General features: G+C 26.6%; 1 protein-coding gene across 1 annotated transcript in view; it reads right to left on the bottom strand.

Annotated features, from left to right (window-relative positions):
• LOC111632638 (proto-oncogene tyrosine-protein kinase ROS-like) overlaps nucleotides 1-16,201 on the bottom strand; it is a 113,357-nt gene that overhangs the window by 37,030 nt on the left and 60,126 nt on the right. The window contains exons 22-31 of the mRNA XM_023377132.1: nucleotides 13,673-13,760; nucleotides 12,664-12,917; nucleotides 12,320-12,589; nucleotides 8,789-8,979; nucleotides 4,753-5,072; nucleotides 3,513-3,740; nucleotides 1,453-1,667; nucleotides 1,233-1,371; nucleotides 898-1,127; nucleotides 647-820 (exon numbers count right to left, since the gene is read on the bottom strand). Of these exons, the coding sequence (XP_023232900.1) occupies nucleotides 647-820; nucleotides 898-1,127; nucleotides 1,233-1,371; nucleotides 1,453-1,667; nucleotides 3,513-3,740; nucleotides 4,753-5,072; nucleotides 8,789-8,979; nucleotides 12,320-12,589; nucleotides 12,664-12,917; nucleotides 13,673-13,760 (2,109 nt within the window). The remainder of the gene's footprint in view (nucleotides 1-646; nucleotides 821-897; nucleotides 1,128-1,232; nucleotides 1,372-1,452; nucleotides 1,668-3,512; nucleotides 3,741-4,752; nucleotides 5,073-8,788; nucleotides 8,980-12,319; nucleotides 12,590-12,663; nucleotides 12,918-13,672; nucleotides 13,761-16,201) is intronic.

Raw genomic sequence — 16,201 nt, 5'->3', positions numbered from 1 at the left:
GTACTATTATATCTAATTCAGTTTTGCTTATATTATCTTATTCAATTTCCAGTTGCAATTATATCCTATTTGATAAATTCATAATGAAATCAAATGTACATATGTACACATAGTTGATATTTTGTACTAAAATTATAATTAATAATAAAGTTAAGAAATACACAATTTAATTTATTTTAATAAATTTATATTAAAATTAAATTATAATTACTTTTTTGAACTTTAAAATTTAATTTTCATAACTTATTAATTTAAATTAATTGTAAGAAAAATATAGACAACTTCTAAAATATTTTCAAAATATCATGGAAATAAATTCTATCATATCTGGTAAAAAAAATCCACTCAAAATGTAATAATGTAATTAGAGTTAACAAAATGTAGTTACATTCAAATCAGTAAAAAGAAAGACATTCAAAAAACATTATTTGCAAGTATATCTTTTATGAATTTCTAAAAAACTCAATTAGTTTTTCCTTCAAAATTTAAAACACTATAAAATTCAAGTAAAATTAATTAAATTAAAATTTAATAAAAGTATTAAAGTAGAATTAATTAATTAAAGTAAAAGAAAGAATTAATTAAAGTAGTTAAAATTTAATAATAAAATATATTTATATTTTAAAAATATTCCTAAAATAATTACTTCAGTTATTTCTAACGAATGCTGAATAACTCCATCTGAGGGAGAAAGCCAAGAAAATTTCAAATTCTCTTCATTTGTTTCCAATAAAGTTAAATTATTAGGCTGATCATAAGTTTTTGCAGTTACTTCTTGACTATCATTATATAAATCTTCACCAGAAGAATATGCTCTAACCTTAAATAAAAATCTTATATAAAATTTATGAAGCAAATGAAAAATTAGTAAACATAAAAATGCAGTTCTATACTTGCCACTATGTAATATTTAGTTCCAGGCAAAAGATTTTTAAGTTTCATCATGCATTTCTCGTGGGCTTTTCTTGCATGTGTGTCTAAATTAAACTGATCACCAGAGTAATCTACTTTCCAACGAACTTCATAAGAAACTGATTTACCATTAAATCTGATAGAAGGGTTCCAATAAACATCCAACTGCTCAGGTGATACTGGAACCACAATTATATTATCAGGTGCACTTGGAACTGTAATTTGTTAATTATGTATGATTGAGATTATTTGTATAATTTAACAATAAATATAATTATTTATATTGTAATATTAATATGCTTTGTACAAAAAAATCTTACCTCCTTCTTTTGTTTGATATGTAACAGTTGGTCCAAGAGTAATATTTCCTTTATTATAATAATTATTAATTGCTACTTGTATCATGTATGTTGTAAATGGTTTTAATCCAGTAAGCACAATTATATCATCATATGTTTTCTGCAAGAAAATATATGTATATGTATATGTTAGTGATATTTAATGAAGAACTCTTCTAATATCTAATATGCTAAAACTCACCATAATAATACAATGTGAAATATTAAATTCACAATTTATTATCTTATTGAATTTATTGACTTCACTATAATATATTGTATATTGAAACGTAGGTAAAGATATATCTGTACAATCTTTAGAATGTGAAATTAAAGGTAATTGTAACTTTAATGAATTAAAAGAACTATCTAATAACTGAGGGATTCCACTTTCAGATGGATATAGGCACTTTATATCTGTAAAAAAATAAATTATTTTTAAAATATTTAAGTTTCTATTTTTAATATAGAATATACATAGGCTGTTTTTTTTCAAGCTCTGATGGTCCATAAAAAAAAAGACAAGAGTAAATAAGAAAATGAATTTGTTACCAAAAGTTAGGTACAAACTTGGTTACTTTTTGGCATAATCACCATGAAGATTGAGCATTTGTCATATCTGTGGACGAGCTTTTTCTTCCCCTCTTCACAGAATGTTGCTGCCAATGACTCGAGATGGACCCTAGCATTGTTTTGAAGATAGTCATTAGTCTCGAACCTCTGCCTCCTAGCCACTTTTTCTGTTCAGAAAAGAGGTGGAAGTCATTCAGTGCCAAATCGGGGCTATAAACTGGGTGTTTAAAAATGGTGAAGACTTCCACCTTTCAGATTTCCACCCAGCTTGGAACTTTTTAATGTATGAAGACTTCCACCTCTTTCCTGAACTGAAAACATGGCTAGGAAGGCAGAGGTTAAAGACTAATGATGATCTTCAAAACAACATTAAGGTCCATCTCAAGTCACTGGTGGCAACATTCTATGAAGAGGGGATTGCAAAGCTCATCCACAGATATGACAAATGCCTCAATCTTCACAGTGATTATGTCAAAAAGTAACCATGTTTGTATCTAACTTTTGGTAATAAATTCATTTTGTTATTTACACTTGTCTTTGTTTTATGAACCACTGAGGTTGAAAAAAACCACCCTCATATAAATATATATAAGTAGTTTCATTAATTCATATATTCTAAATATATAAATTTGTATCAATATATAACAGAATCATTAGTTAAAGAGTATTCTCAAATATCTTGAGCAAAAAATTTAATAAGATATACTGTGCACAAAATATATTTTGAATATAATTTTAATTTTTAATAACATATTTATAAAAATAACTATATCAAAGAATAAAGAAATTCAAACATAATATCAACATTTTATTATATAACATCTATATTATTATTCCTACTGTGTATCATTCTTGAATTGTGTCTGGTATCAATCTCACCCAAAAGCCAAGTGTGTAAGACCAGTACAAAGCCTTAAACAGTTTGGAGAAATTTTCTGACAATATGACAAGTCGTCAGAATAGTAGCTTTTTGTAAACCTGTATAAATTTGAGTGAATATCTATTGTTTTCAGGCTTTTATGTAATAAATGTGGGATAATTCCTATGGCAGAGAAAACTATTTTCCATAGGAATTTTATTTCTTGAGAAAGTTCAGTATATTTACTTATTTTTTCTGTATAGCTATTTTGTAGATATATATATATAGCAATGTCAATGATATAAGTAGTTTTGTGCACTTTGTCAACAAGGATAATATCCAGTCTATTGTGATGGATTCTTTTATCTGTTATAATTGCACTGTCAAAATATAGTTTGTGTGTTGTGTTCTAAAGGATGGTTTGTGGAATATGCTTATAATATGGTGTTTTTGTGCTGGCTAGTAAATATTTCTTTGCTATATACTTTAATTATTTTAGCTACTTGGTTATGTCTATATAAATAGTCTGTTTGTGCCAGACTTTTACAGCTGCCTGTAATATACTGTATAGTTTCTTGTGCAGCATAACATTTCCTAAATGTGTCATCCATGGTATCTTTGATTACGTATTTCTTGTAGGCCCTTGTACTAATGACTTAGTCCTTGATTTTATTATTTATTGTTATTATAAACATAATTTTTTTTTTATAAAATCAAAGAAGTCATATTCCAAGTTTAAATTATCATATCAAATTATTAAAATTTGAATAAATGAAAAAGTTTTAGTATTTTTATTTTATTAAACACTTATTTATAACTAAATTACATACCTGGATAAGACTGAAGATGTGAACCAATTGCATATATTTGCTTAACACCCTGAATTTCCTTGATCAATTGAAATCTTCTTTTTTGTGAAGCTGAAGTAGGTAGTTTAGGAGGAGGAGTTGGTGGATTTTGAAACTTAGAATTCTTATTCATGCTATATATTCCACCTGACTCATTATTGAACCAATAGATTGCTGTTGTATCAGCAGTAATAGAAGTTGGAGGTAATCCTTAAAATAAATAATTTTTAATAATAAATTTTAATATAATTCTATGTTGTTAAATATATTAGAGTCTATTAAAAAAATATCAAATATATTAATAGTTCAAGACTAATAACAAATAATGATTCAGCAAAGTATACTAATTTAGAAAACACATACAGTAATTCATACTAAAAATTTTATTTACAATGTTAAACAATTTTTTTTAATCTTTAAAATCAAAAAATAAATTTTACATATGCATGAGTTTTGACAATTATTTTGTATTTCATCAATGAACATTTCTCAAAAGGTTTTATAAAAAAATTTTTTTTTAAGTTTTGAATATTCTTTAATCATGTTTTACACAAGATTTAAATATTTTGAACATATTTTTCAATATATATTGTAAAAAATTCTTGTTGTTTTCATTTTGTTAACAATTTTTATTTCATTTCATTTATAAATTAAAATATTTAATATCAATTTTAACACACAGACTAAAATAACAATTAAAAACCGTTTTTAAATTTACACTTAAGTGGTGACTTTGTTTATTTTTAATGTAATTCCTAAAAATTTTAACAATAAAAAAAAAACTAAAATATTTTAAGATAAGTTTTTTATCAAATATAAAAAAATATAGATTTAAAAGACTAGATTCCAATTTTCATTTTGCAATAAATTATTATTATGTGTGTGGATTTCATCCTACTCAGATAATACTAGTGCCCAGTTCTGTAGCTGTTGTTATTAGTTAATGACATACAAATAACAAAAAATAATATAATATTCAACATTTTAAAAATTCTAACATCTTTTTTTCAGAAACATTTGTTACAATAGAATAAATTATGGAAATGCATTATTCCAAAAGAATATAATTTTTTAAAAATTACTGATCATTCACAATCATCATCAATATATATTATAAGTCAAAATATTTTTCAATAAACTTTATATTCATTTAAATTATTGTAATGATTGTAATTATATATTCATTATTACAAAACAAATTTAAAACTATTTAAATACTTACCAATATTTTTATTTTCATTAGCATTAACTAAAATTCGGCAATTGCAACCATTTAGATCAGATGCCCAAATATGTCCATCATTTCCATCAACCCAAAGCAATTCTGGATGAGATATATTTGATCTGTCTATTGTGAATGCTCTTCTAACAAACAATGATGATGAACAATTATAGGAATGTCCAATTTGATTTCTTTGTATATCAGATTTTGATGAATGACAATTATTACTTAATGAGAAAAAATTTTCTATATTTTGTCCATTGGTATCACTTCTCATTAAATTATATTTATCTTGTTTCATTGCAGACCATATTAATTTTCTGAAAAATTTATTAAAATTATAAATAATATCAGAAATTGAGTAAGAGAGAAAAAAATTAAAGTTTTACTAGAAATTATTTTAAAATTAATAAGCAAATAAATAATATATCAATTTTTCAATAAGATATAAAAAATTATGACTATTAATGCTATTTTTTAATTCTGTTCTTAATTTTAAAGTATTCTTCTTTATTATTAATATAAAATATATTTTGCATTTTTTGAAATCAAAAATTCTCATTTCAAATTTTTTAATTAAATTATATCATAAACTATTAATAACAGAAGCATAATTAACATTCCAGTTAAATATTGCAAATAGATTTTGCAACATTTATTCTGTCAAGTATGCATAGAATTATTTAAAACACACAAATTTCAGTGTGATTATTGAACTTATTTCATGTTTATGGATACTATAATTAATAATATTTAAAAATTCATTATAAATATCATTTGTCATTATAAATTTATTTGTATTTATAACGTTAAAAATAATTTTTAGGATCAAATAAAAATATTGAACCTGCCACAAATAAATAAAAATGTACATATGATTGTTTTTCTAAGTTGTAAAGTTTGAATCACACAGTGTTATGATAAAAATCATAACACATGTAAATTGAGATTATGGTTCAGAAAAAACAATGTAGATGTATACAATCTCTATTAAATTGAACCTAATTTTAAAATATTTTGCAACTTATAAAAGTTTTAGAAAAAGGGAAATATGTCTCCTCAAACTCAAGTATAAAATTTTTAAATTTTTTTAAGTCATTTATAGTTCTCAATTAATAAAAAATAAGTTCTGTAATANTCCATTCAGTTCAGGGACTGATTTTATAATAAAAAAATGTTTCTTGTATTTTGTAACAATATAACGTAAATTACATGATGGTTTTAAGGTGCAATACTTCTGATATTGTGACTGTAATCAACATAATTTCAAAATAATCAATACAATCATTTCAAAATAATTAAACAATTTGTATTTGCATTTACTATACAATTTGCATTTAACTGTAACATATAACAATTTGCATTTAACTATAATTGAAGGGTTGATAATTATAATTAATATATCATATGCCAATGTTAAATTGATACCAAAAGTTAACTGTCAGCATAGGTTACATCAACTTATTTCTAATTCATCTTTATTCATACATTTTATGAAATAATTAGCCTATTTTAAAAAATTAACATATTTTTAAAAAATTGGCATTTTTCAGATTCATAATTTTTTTTTACATATTATATTACTTTATTACCTTTGGTGTAATTGTTGTAACAAACATAAACAAATGCATTAGGCTAATTCATAATGCTAAGTAATTCTTATGCTGTCCACCAGTGATAAAGAAAAGTTTATGAAGAAGTTCTATAAATTTAACATTTAAATTATTGAACTAATTTAATGATATACATTATAAAATAATATATCTTATTAAAATTTTATATAATTTTTTGTTTATTATCAAAAATGACAATTGTGTTAACATTATATACACAGGGCAGTTATAAATTATTCAGCACATTTTGGTGAGGAATGAAAAAAGAATACAGTAAAGTAGTCACATGTATGCATGCTGTTTTATTTAATAGGTCTTTAAATAAAATATTTTACACTTTAAATAACTTCCATATGAGCTCCATGTGTAGCCATGTAATATCCAGATGCATTCAATTTCACACCATGTGTCACAGAGCAGGTGAAGTCACCAATTCGTCTTCTCACCAATTCCAAAGTCTCACAAAAAAGTCTCAAAATCTCACAAAGTTCACCAATTCATCTTCTCAGTTCTTCAATGTTTCAAACCTTTGTTGTGTACAACATGTCTTTGAACAAACCCCCAAATAAAGAAATTTTGTAGTGTAATGTTGGGGAATCAAGGTGGTCAGGAAATTGGTCCTCTGCAGCCAATCCAACATTCAGGAAATTTTTCTTATATATAGTCCTGAGCAATTAAACTCCAGTGTAGAGGTACCCCAACTTGCTGGAAGTAAATGTTCAGTTGTCAGTATTAAATTTGTGGTAGCATGAGCATAACCCTATAACATATCAAAGTATGTAGTGCTAGTCACTGTATGCTTGGAAAAAAAGGTTCCCTAATTTTCCATCACAGTGCCACCTACATTCAATCAAGGTCAGCACAAACTTTTACAGCTACTCTGTCATCTGAAATAAAACAGGGGTCACTATGTTTGTGTGTTATTTTTTTTATTCCTTCTTGAAATGCACTCAATAATTTATAACCACCCTGTACTTCTTATATCCATCATAGTGCTAGATAAACAAAATCCATTATTTATCATTTGTTTTCCTTAAAACTTTGCAGTTGTTTGTTAAAAATATAATTGAAGTGTTAATATTATTTTAGAAGCAATATAAATCTAAATATAGAATACAAGTTGAAACCAAATTCAATACAATCAATTAAAAATCTAAATTTCTAGACTATTTATGAGGTATATTTTAAGTTAATAAAATATTAAATAGTTAATGAAAGACTTTATAATTCAAAAATTTGAACTAAAAATTAATCTTATGGAGGATTTAATTATGTAATCAATAAGTTCTGATTATAAATTTTTATTATTTTTTATTTTAAAGTTTAAGTATAGCTTTGCAATTTATTTTTTAAATTTCATTATTAATATAATTTATTATTATAAAGTTTTTTATTTTAACTTTTATTATTTATATATTTATGAATAAAATTATTTCATACAATTTATTTATTACTTAACAAACACTGTACAAATAGTGTATAACATTAGCATTATTCTTCTATTAAAAATTTGTAAACAAAAGTTATTGATACAAGTAAAGAAAAATTATGGTTAGTCTTTAAGAAAGGATTGTAAAAGGTATTATAATTAAAAAATAATAATGGATTTAATTGTTTTAGCTGATGATATTCAATCAAATTCTTGGTGACATAAATCTGAATAAAAATCAGATAAACTAGAAATATCTGTACTGTATTAGTATTTTTTGCTTATTTACTTTTTAACTTAGGCAAATTTTTACTTTTTTAAATTTTAAATAAAATTAGAAAGAAGCTTATTTTATATTTAAAATGAAAGAAATATTCTTATAACAAAAAATTTAATTAATTCTTTAAATCTAAAAATATTCTTAAAGCAAAATATTCTTTAATTTTATATATTTTTATGTTTGTTTTTCATGTATTTAATCATTATATAACTGATAGACATATGTAAATCAGAACCATGCATGAAGCAAATCTTCATGTATAAATAGAACTTTATTAATTTTAATAAGACTTATACAAGTTGACCCCCCATAACACTGTTGATTATTCCATTTTACATGAATTCCATGTTGTACAAGTAACTTAGATTTTATAAATATGTGTGCCGGGCTGTGAACGGCTCACGTACTTGTAAAATCTAAGTGATTCGTACAACATGGAATTCATATAAAATGGAATTATCAACAGTGTTATAGGGGGTTAACTGTATAAGGTAAATTAAATATTGTTCTTAATGAGCAGGATTGCAAATTCAAAATATTTTTGATAAATTTAAATAAGTAGATCAACGCAAAATTATATTTATAAAAAATATATATATATTTAAATGCTGACAAAATAATATATAAACTTATCTTCACTTGTTTTAATAACTTAAATATTTTGAAATTTTATAATTACTTTATAACATTTATTTAATAAAAACAAATATATACCTAGTAAAAGGTTCCACTTCTATTGAATCTATTGTAGAAGAATAATTTAATATGAAATGCGGAGCTTGTGATGAAGTTATATCCAGTTTCCAAATAGAATCATAATAATTATTTTCATGTTCAGCCCAATATAAATACCTTCCAATCCAATCAATGGTTAAACTTGTTCCTGGTGATGATAATGAATGAATCTATAAAATTTAATACGTTAATATTTATTATTATTATTATTATTATTATTATATAAATCAAATCAGATATATTTTCAAAATTTCGACTGAAAAATATTTATTATTTACAAAGATAAATTTAATATTTAAAATGTTTTGTAATTTGAAACATTTAAGAAACATTAATTTTCAATAAAAAAAAAGCATTTCTTAGTATATATTACAAGGAATCAGATACAGTAGAATCTCGCTTAACAAGCACCCCTCAGAATGAGTATTTCACATAATGAGCAAAACAAATTGAAAAATTTGACTTGCTTAATGCATGGTGAGGAGAAGGGAAGTCCCGGATTATGCACATGCTACTTCAGTCTGTGTTCAGCACTCATTCCACTAGCATCTTAGTGTTGCTTGTGATCACACATTTTTCCAAACTTGTGTTCAGACATTTTACATATAAACATCAACAACCATAGCCCATTATATAATAAACACACCAAGCAATATGCTAAATTCTTGGGCTATGTAAAGGCTATAATTAAATATTAGAAATTGATTAATTTGACTACAGGTAGGCAGTTATGCTGCCATCTTGTATTAAATTTAATGACTAATTTCAAATTAAATTAAATTAAATTTTAGAAATGTCTAAATTAAAAATTAATTATTTATAATTTTTAAATTTAATAAGAGATGCCTCTAGTCAAATTAATTAATTTCTAATATTTAATTATAGCCTTTACATAGCCCAGAAATTTGGCATATTGTGAGAATATGGGGGAGGATACAAGAGTGTTACTTGTAACCCCTTTGATCTGTTGGGACAGTCACGTCGGGACAGTGACACTCACAATGTCAGTGAATGGCAAAATTTATAAAATGCTGCCAGGATTGTATGATCCTTCTGACATCAGACCTGACACCAGCTAGGGTAGGAATTCACACCCTAACTCGCAATATTAAGATCTATATTTAAAAGGAGGGCTGTATATTTATCGAGTGGGGAAGTCATGGGTAAGTTTTGATTGTAGGCAGTCCAGATGTCAATATTCAATCCAGTGAACAGACAGGTTAACAAATAACAAACAAAAGTTTAATGAATAAAATAAAGAAATACATAAAGGAGTAATCTATCATTAAATCAATGCCTAACTACATACACCTCTGAACACACAGAGAGAGAGAGAGAGTTTACAAAAGGTTCTAATTATAATACCTCTGGGCTAGTTGATTCAGTTCAGTTGGTGTAATCTAAATGATATGTGGAAATGTCTTTCTGATATGGAGACGGAGGAGGGCTGTATAGTAGCAAGATGGGACTTCAATGCCTGACGTCTTTGGCTATGCGGGAATCTTTTTATGGCTGTCCTCTTCTATGTCGCTTCTTCCTCAGGTCATATCCCTCTATAACAGTCCTGGATTATTGGCTGCCCTGAGAATATGATTTCTCTGCCTTTTATTCTAAATTCCTCTCCAATTGGGTTTTAGTATTCATAACATCTGACGGGATATTATTTCTGATGCAAATGGACAGATGTTTGTTGGAGATGTGTGATAACATCTTTCCCAAAGAAAGTTTTACTTCCCTTCCCACAGAAAGAGACAAAATGTGTCATTTTTGACATCAAAATGTTACTTTAATTTACTAATTGATTTAAATAAAACTTACGATTCTCATACTATCATTTGAGGTGTTTATCAGACATATTATCTGTGATATTTTTGTTTTCTGCAAATTGAATTCGCATTTCAGGTTAATTCACTCCATGCTAGAAGATGATGATGATTCACACTTCTTAACAATGTATATTGTATAATTTTCTTTGACTAAATGTTATACATAAGATATTTGAGTATATTTTTCAACATGGAACGCATTATCATATTTTACATTAATTTATATGAGAAAAACTGTTTCGCTTAACGAGTGTTTCACATTATGAGTAAGATTCTGGAATAAATTATGCTCATTAAGCGAGGTTCCTTTGTATTATGAAAAAAAAGTTTTAAAAATAAAGAAAGAATGTCTAATTAAAGTACATCTTTCTATTCAATAATGAATATCTTAATAACTAAAATTTTTAAAATGTATTTTTCTATTATTATTTATTTTATTTAGATAAACATTTATAACGTATAATGTTATTTTAATTTTTTGTTGTTTATTGTTATTAAAATTATAAATTTTAATATTTAAATATCTGTAATAACTAATTGAAAAAAGAAAAATGATTTTTGAAGTTTTAATCACAAATTATTAGTTTTAAATATTTTACTTCTATAGAATTTTATTAATATCTACTGCATCATTTATTTCATTATTCTACTATGCATATGTAGCTAGAACTATTTCTAAGATTATCAGCACAAAACCTTTCTCACTAATTTCTAGCCTTATTAACAAGAGTACAAACGTTTTCGGCCTTCTTAATAGGCCTTCCTCGGGTACACTGTGGAGCGTCGGTTAGAAGAAGTTTAAATGCTGCCAATGTTTACCCAGGTATCGTCTTACCAGTGACGTCATCGTCGATGATAAGTATACGATACCGAGGGCGAAAACTACATACTTTTGGTAAAGAAGGGAGGTGTGCAGATAGGATACTTGCTAAAGTTGGGGAAAAAGGTTTTAGAGTAAGCACGCTACATACAGGAGATGCACAACCACAACAGGGGGTTAGTGGGGAGTGACGTCATAGTTGAGGCCGTAAATACTCAACGCTACAGTGAGAAGAGGCGTGCAAACGACCGTGGATGGGAAGGGGGTTACGATTAGAAGGTAGAATTGGAAATAAACGCGACAAGTAAAAGAGCGCTAACGGTTGCACACGGTGAGGGTGGGATGGTCTATTTATTTCAAGGGGTTGTCGAAGAATGATTTCCAAGCGGAGGAGAGCGAGTCCGCATCTCTGCTGTTGATACAACCGTCTTTGAGGGATTGCTTAAATATTTCAATCATTTCGACTGTCCTAAGCTTGGTGTGGTCGTGCATAGGAATAGTAATCCTCGCCTCTTCCCATTTGGTCGTTATACCAGGTTCGCTCGCAAACTGGGCAAGGGTGGAAGTGAATTTTTTGTTGTACGCGTCGTACTTGTGCTCAGTTATCTTCTTTTTAAGCGATCTATTGGTTGAGCCAATGTATGTTAACTTCTTGTACTCTTGTTAATAAGGCTAGAAATTAGTGAGAAAGGTTTTGTGCTGATAATCTTATTTCATTATTCCTATTTAATCACTACTACATTATTAAAGGGTAATATAACATATAAATAAACATTGTAAATTTATTCAGAGTTTATTTAAAGTAATTAATTAATATAAATTAAATTAAATTAAATAAGAAAATATAAATTAACTCAAAAATACCAGAGCTGTATTGCTGCCATCCATATGAGAAGACATCAGAGCTCTATTTTTATCTAACCAAAAAATTTTATCATCTTTTGCTAAATATGTAACAGCAACTGGCTCTATAATTTTATTAGATAGCAAATGCTCTTCAGCTGTATCAAGATCAGTCATTTCAACAGTATCAGTTTTGACAAGTAAAAGTTTTGGTATTGGATTTTCTTGTGAAGTATGAGTTTTGACAATGTCACTAAATGTTCCAATTCCTATAACATTATATGCTGCTACCTAAAATTAGAAAATTTAAGATTTCATAATTAAAATCATATTAATGTAATTTTTCTATTATAAGATGATATTACCTGAAAAGAATAAGTACAATTTGGTAGTAGATTTTTTAATTTATATTTTAATATACTACCATCAACAGTAACATTATGACAAAGTGATGTACTCTTATTTTCCTTCATATGCCAACAGTTGATTTGGTAACCCAAAAGAATTCCGTTGATATGAAGAGGAGGTGACCAACGAAATTCAGCTTCAATGTCATTTGGAAACAAAAATGATGATTTATACATAATAAAAATTCTAGGATTTTCTGGTGATGAAGGATCTATGGAATAATTGATAAAATCATATCTTAATATAATTAATCATAAAATGAAGATACAATTACAAGTAATGACTTTTTCATAATGTAAATTCATTAACAATAATTATAAAATCACTGAATTATATGCATTTTGCATCACATTGATATGAATTTTTTAGTAAAAAACAATTTGTTTTGAAAATCTATTCCACACACATATATACATACATGAATATTAGATTTTTATAACAAACTTTTTAAAATATTATCAATATTATTCGTTAAAGATTTTTTCAAGCAATATAACATCAATACAAAATATAAATAAATTAAAAATAAAATTTGGAATGAATATTCATCTAAATTTTATAATTTAAAGTGAGATCAAAGATGCAAACAAGGTTAAAAAAAATAATTAAAATTAACAGCAAAATTTTAATAAAATTCCATGCTACTTTTCAGTTATGATATCACAGAATGAAAGAAGTGTTTTATTAAAAACTGTTTTTGTTATATCAAGAACTTGAATGGATCAAAAGACAGAATATTCTAAATCAAACACAAAATGTTTTTTCTGGAGGAAAAAACTTGAGAATTTGATGTTTTCATACTGTTTACATACAGTATTATATAATTTTTAATGAATAAATTTAAAAATTTTTTAAATTATACTTTATATTCATTAAGATAACCTTTTAAATTTATTTTCTAACTCTGTGTAACAATTTTGAGGTTAAATAAATTTTCCAAAATGAATAATCAGAAAAAAATAGTACTTAACACATTCACAGCATCAGTAGATAAACATTTAGGCAGCTGCTGGGCGTCACAAATCACCCATGACTTGTTATGCTCAGCAGCTGCCTAAATGTTACCATTAATTTAATAGTACTATTAAATTGATATATTTTATTGCACCTAATAAAATAATATCGGTATATCAAGTATGATGTTTTCAGAATTATGTTATCAAAACATATATGCCGCCCCATGGAAAAACAAGCAATTATGTCTGTCGCCCTAACTAGACATGTCCATATGAGTCACATGTGCTTCATAATGCCGTGATCATGTTTGCAGACAGTTTTGCAAAAAAAATTTAATTATGCAATTCAAACTAATAAAAAATTTTTAAAATAATACATGAAAAAATAAAATTATGATTTTTAAAAATTGTAAGAAGTTGTAAAGTATTTCAAAATTAAACAGTAAACTTTCTAGATTTTTAAAAACTGAAATAAAAAAATGTTAAATTATTTTTGCATTGACCTAAAATAAACTTCAATGGAAAGTAGACAAAAAAACTAATACAATAAAAGAACAACAGAGGCTATTTCAGTTTGATATATTTTTTTCCAATTAAGAAACCAAATTATCTACACTAATTTATTACACAAATCATCTAATAACCTATTTCAAATCTTTATTAATAAACATTATTTTTACAGAAAAAATATATCATTAAAGCAGATACAGGGTGTCCATAAAGTCCATGTGCAATTTAAAAAATTTATAACTTTATTAGTATTTGTGATAGAAGAAATTTTGTAAAAAGTATTAGAAAGTTTAATGTACCTAGTTTTAAATAAAATTATTTAGTAACAAATGTTTTTAGAGATTGGAAGAGACGGACCATTTTCTTGGCCTCCACATTCACCAGATTCCATTAGATTCTTTTTATGGGGACATGTGAAAACAATAGTGTATGCAACCAAACCTCAATCGTTAGAAGACTTGAAAGCTAAAATAACTAATGTGATTTCNTTTGTGAAAAAAAAACCCAAAAAAATCAATAATTAAATAAAAATTTATTGATATAATTTGTTTCCAAGCTTTGCCCTCCTCTGGAAAATTTTCTATGGATGCCCAAGCCCACAATAGAGGTGACCAAACAGTGAATGTTAGGGTCAACATATTTGGGAGAAATTGCCCATTAAAACTACTGTTTCCGACTTGGAATGAACCTGCATACTTCAAATTGGCAGGATATAAGCCTATATTGAATTACATACCAGTATTATTTCAATATGGATATTTTAAATTATTGGATGTGATTACAGAAAAAAATCAATTTTATATTGTCTTTTCAGCTTGTCCTGTCTTCTAGTTTTTTCTGCTGTGAATCAAGAACTGTAGTTAAGATGAAAATGCTTTCATTGGCTTGTGCTTGCCAAAATGCCTTAGCTATCACTCCCTTGGCTAACATGAAAATTTTTAGCTTTTTTGCATCCTTCATGTTGGTGTATAACAAGTCTTTTTCTATGATTTGCTGCTCTGAGTGTTCTCCAGTTGTTACTTATACAGTAATGTACTGTACAGTACATGTGACATACTTTGTACTGGCTTTTATACTGTTCTGCAAAAAAATTTATTTCCACTCCTTCAAAGATTTTCACTGATTTTTATAGTCTTAATGGTGCTGAATCTGAATCTGGCAACAGAATTGGCCTAACACCCACCACTTTTGAGAGAAATCATGTTTTTGAAGGAAAACATTTTCTGTTCAAAATATATTATTTATTCAGTACACACATTGCTAATTGGCTAACCAGATACAAATAAATTTATGTTAATTACTTTTTCATAATTCTATAAATTAAAAAACTGAAACACTTAATGACACGTGTAGTGTATGTAGCTCACTTAACATGATTCAACGTAACACGGTATAACAAAAGCTAGTCTTTATTCAAGCATGGCTTTACACACCCTTCATCTTTTTGACCTGGTTCACTTTTTCACTTTTGAATGCTGCCTCACTTGTAGGGTTGACTATGTTGCCAGTCAGACAATGGTACAACATGTTTTCTTCCTTTTATATTCTTTTTCTGTAGTTTCATACTGTAGAGTCCAGCAGTGAACTACTAACATGTTCTCATTCCACCTTCTGTTATGCCACTTTTCTATCTGAGAAGAATCTGATGGAACCTCTCTCTGTGTTCATAAGAAACAGCTCCTAGGTTGAAGGGAAAAATCTAAGTGGGAATGCAGAAATGCATCTTCAATGATATATTGGAATCCAATGTTTGGTAGGACATTACCAACTTCTCCACAATATTCTCAGTTGTTAGCTTGTACCGGGTACAGGGTGTTTCACAATGTTTTGACGATTTGTTTTGAATAATTCACAAACTAATTGCTAAAAAAAAAAAAGTTGAAAATTTTACACAAGTACAAAATTTATTCAATTTTACTTATGAAATACTACATCAGACAAATAACGACCATTTGCGGCTACAAAGACTCAAGGCATTTCACCCAGCTTTTGAACACATTTTTTGTAACTGCTGGAGGAATTCTGGAAA

This window comes from Centruroides sculpturatus, unplaced genomic scaffold, assembly GCF_000671375.1.
Source record: "Centruroides sculpturatus isolate CEXI.00-Female unplaced genomic scaffold, Cexi_2.0 scaffold717, whole genome shotgun sequence".
Classification (NCBI taxonomy): Eukaryota; Metazoa; Arthropoda; class Arachnida; order Scorpiones; family Buthidae; genus Centruroides; species Centruroides sculpturatus.
Note: the sequence above shows the minus strand (reverse complement) of the source record. Positions and strands in the feature narration are given on the sequence as shown.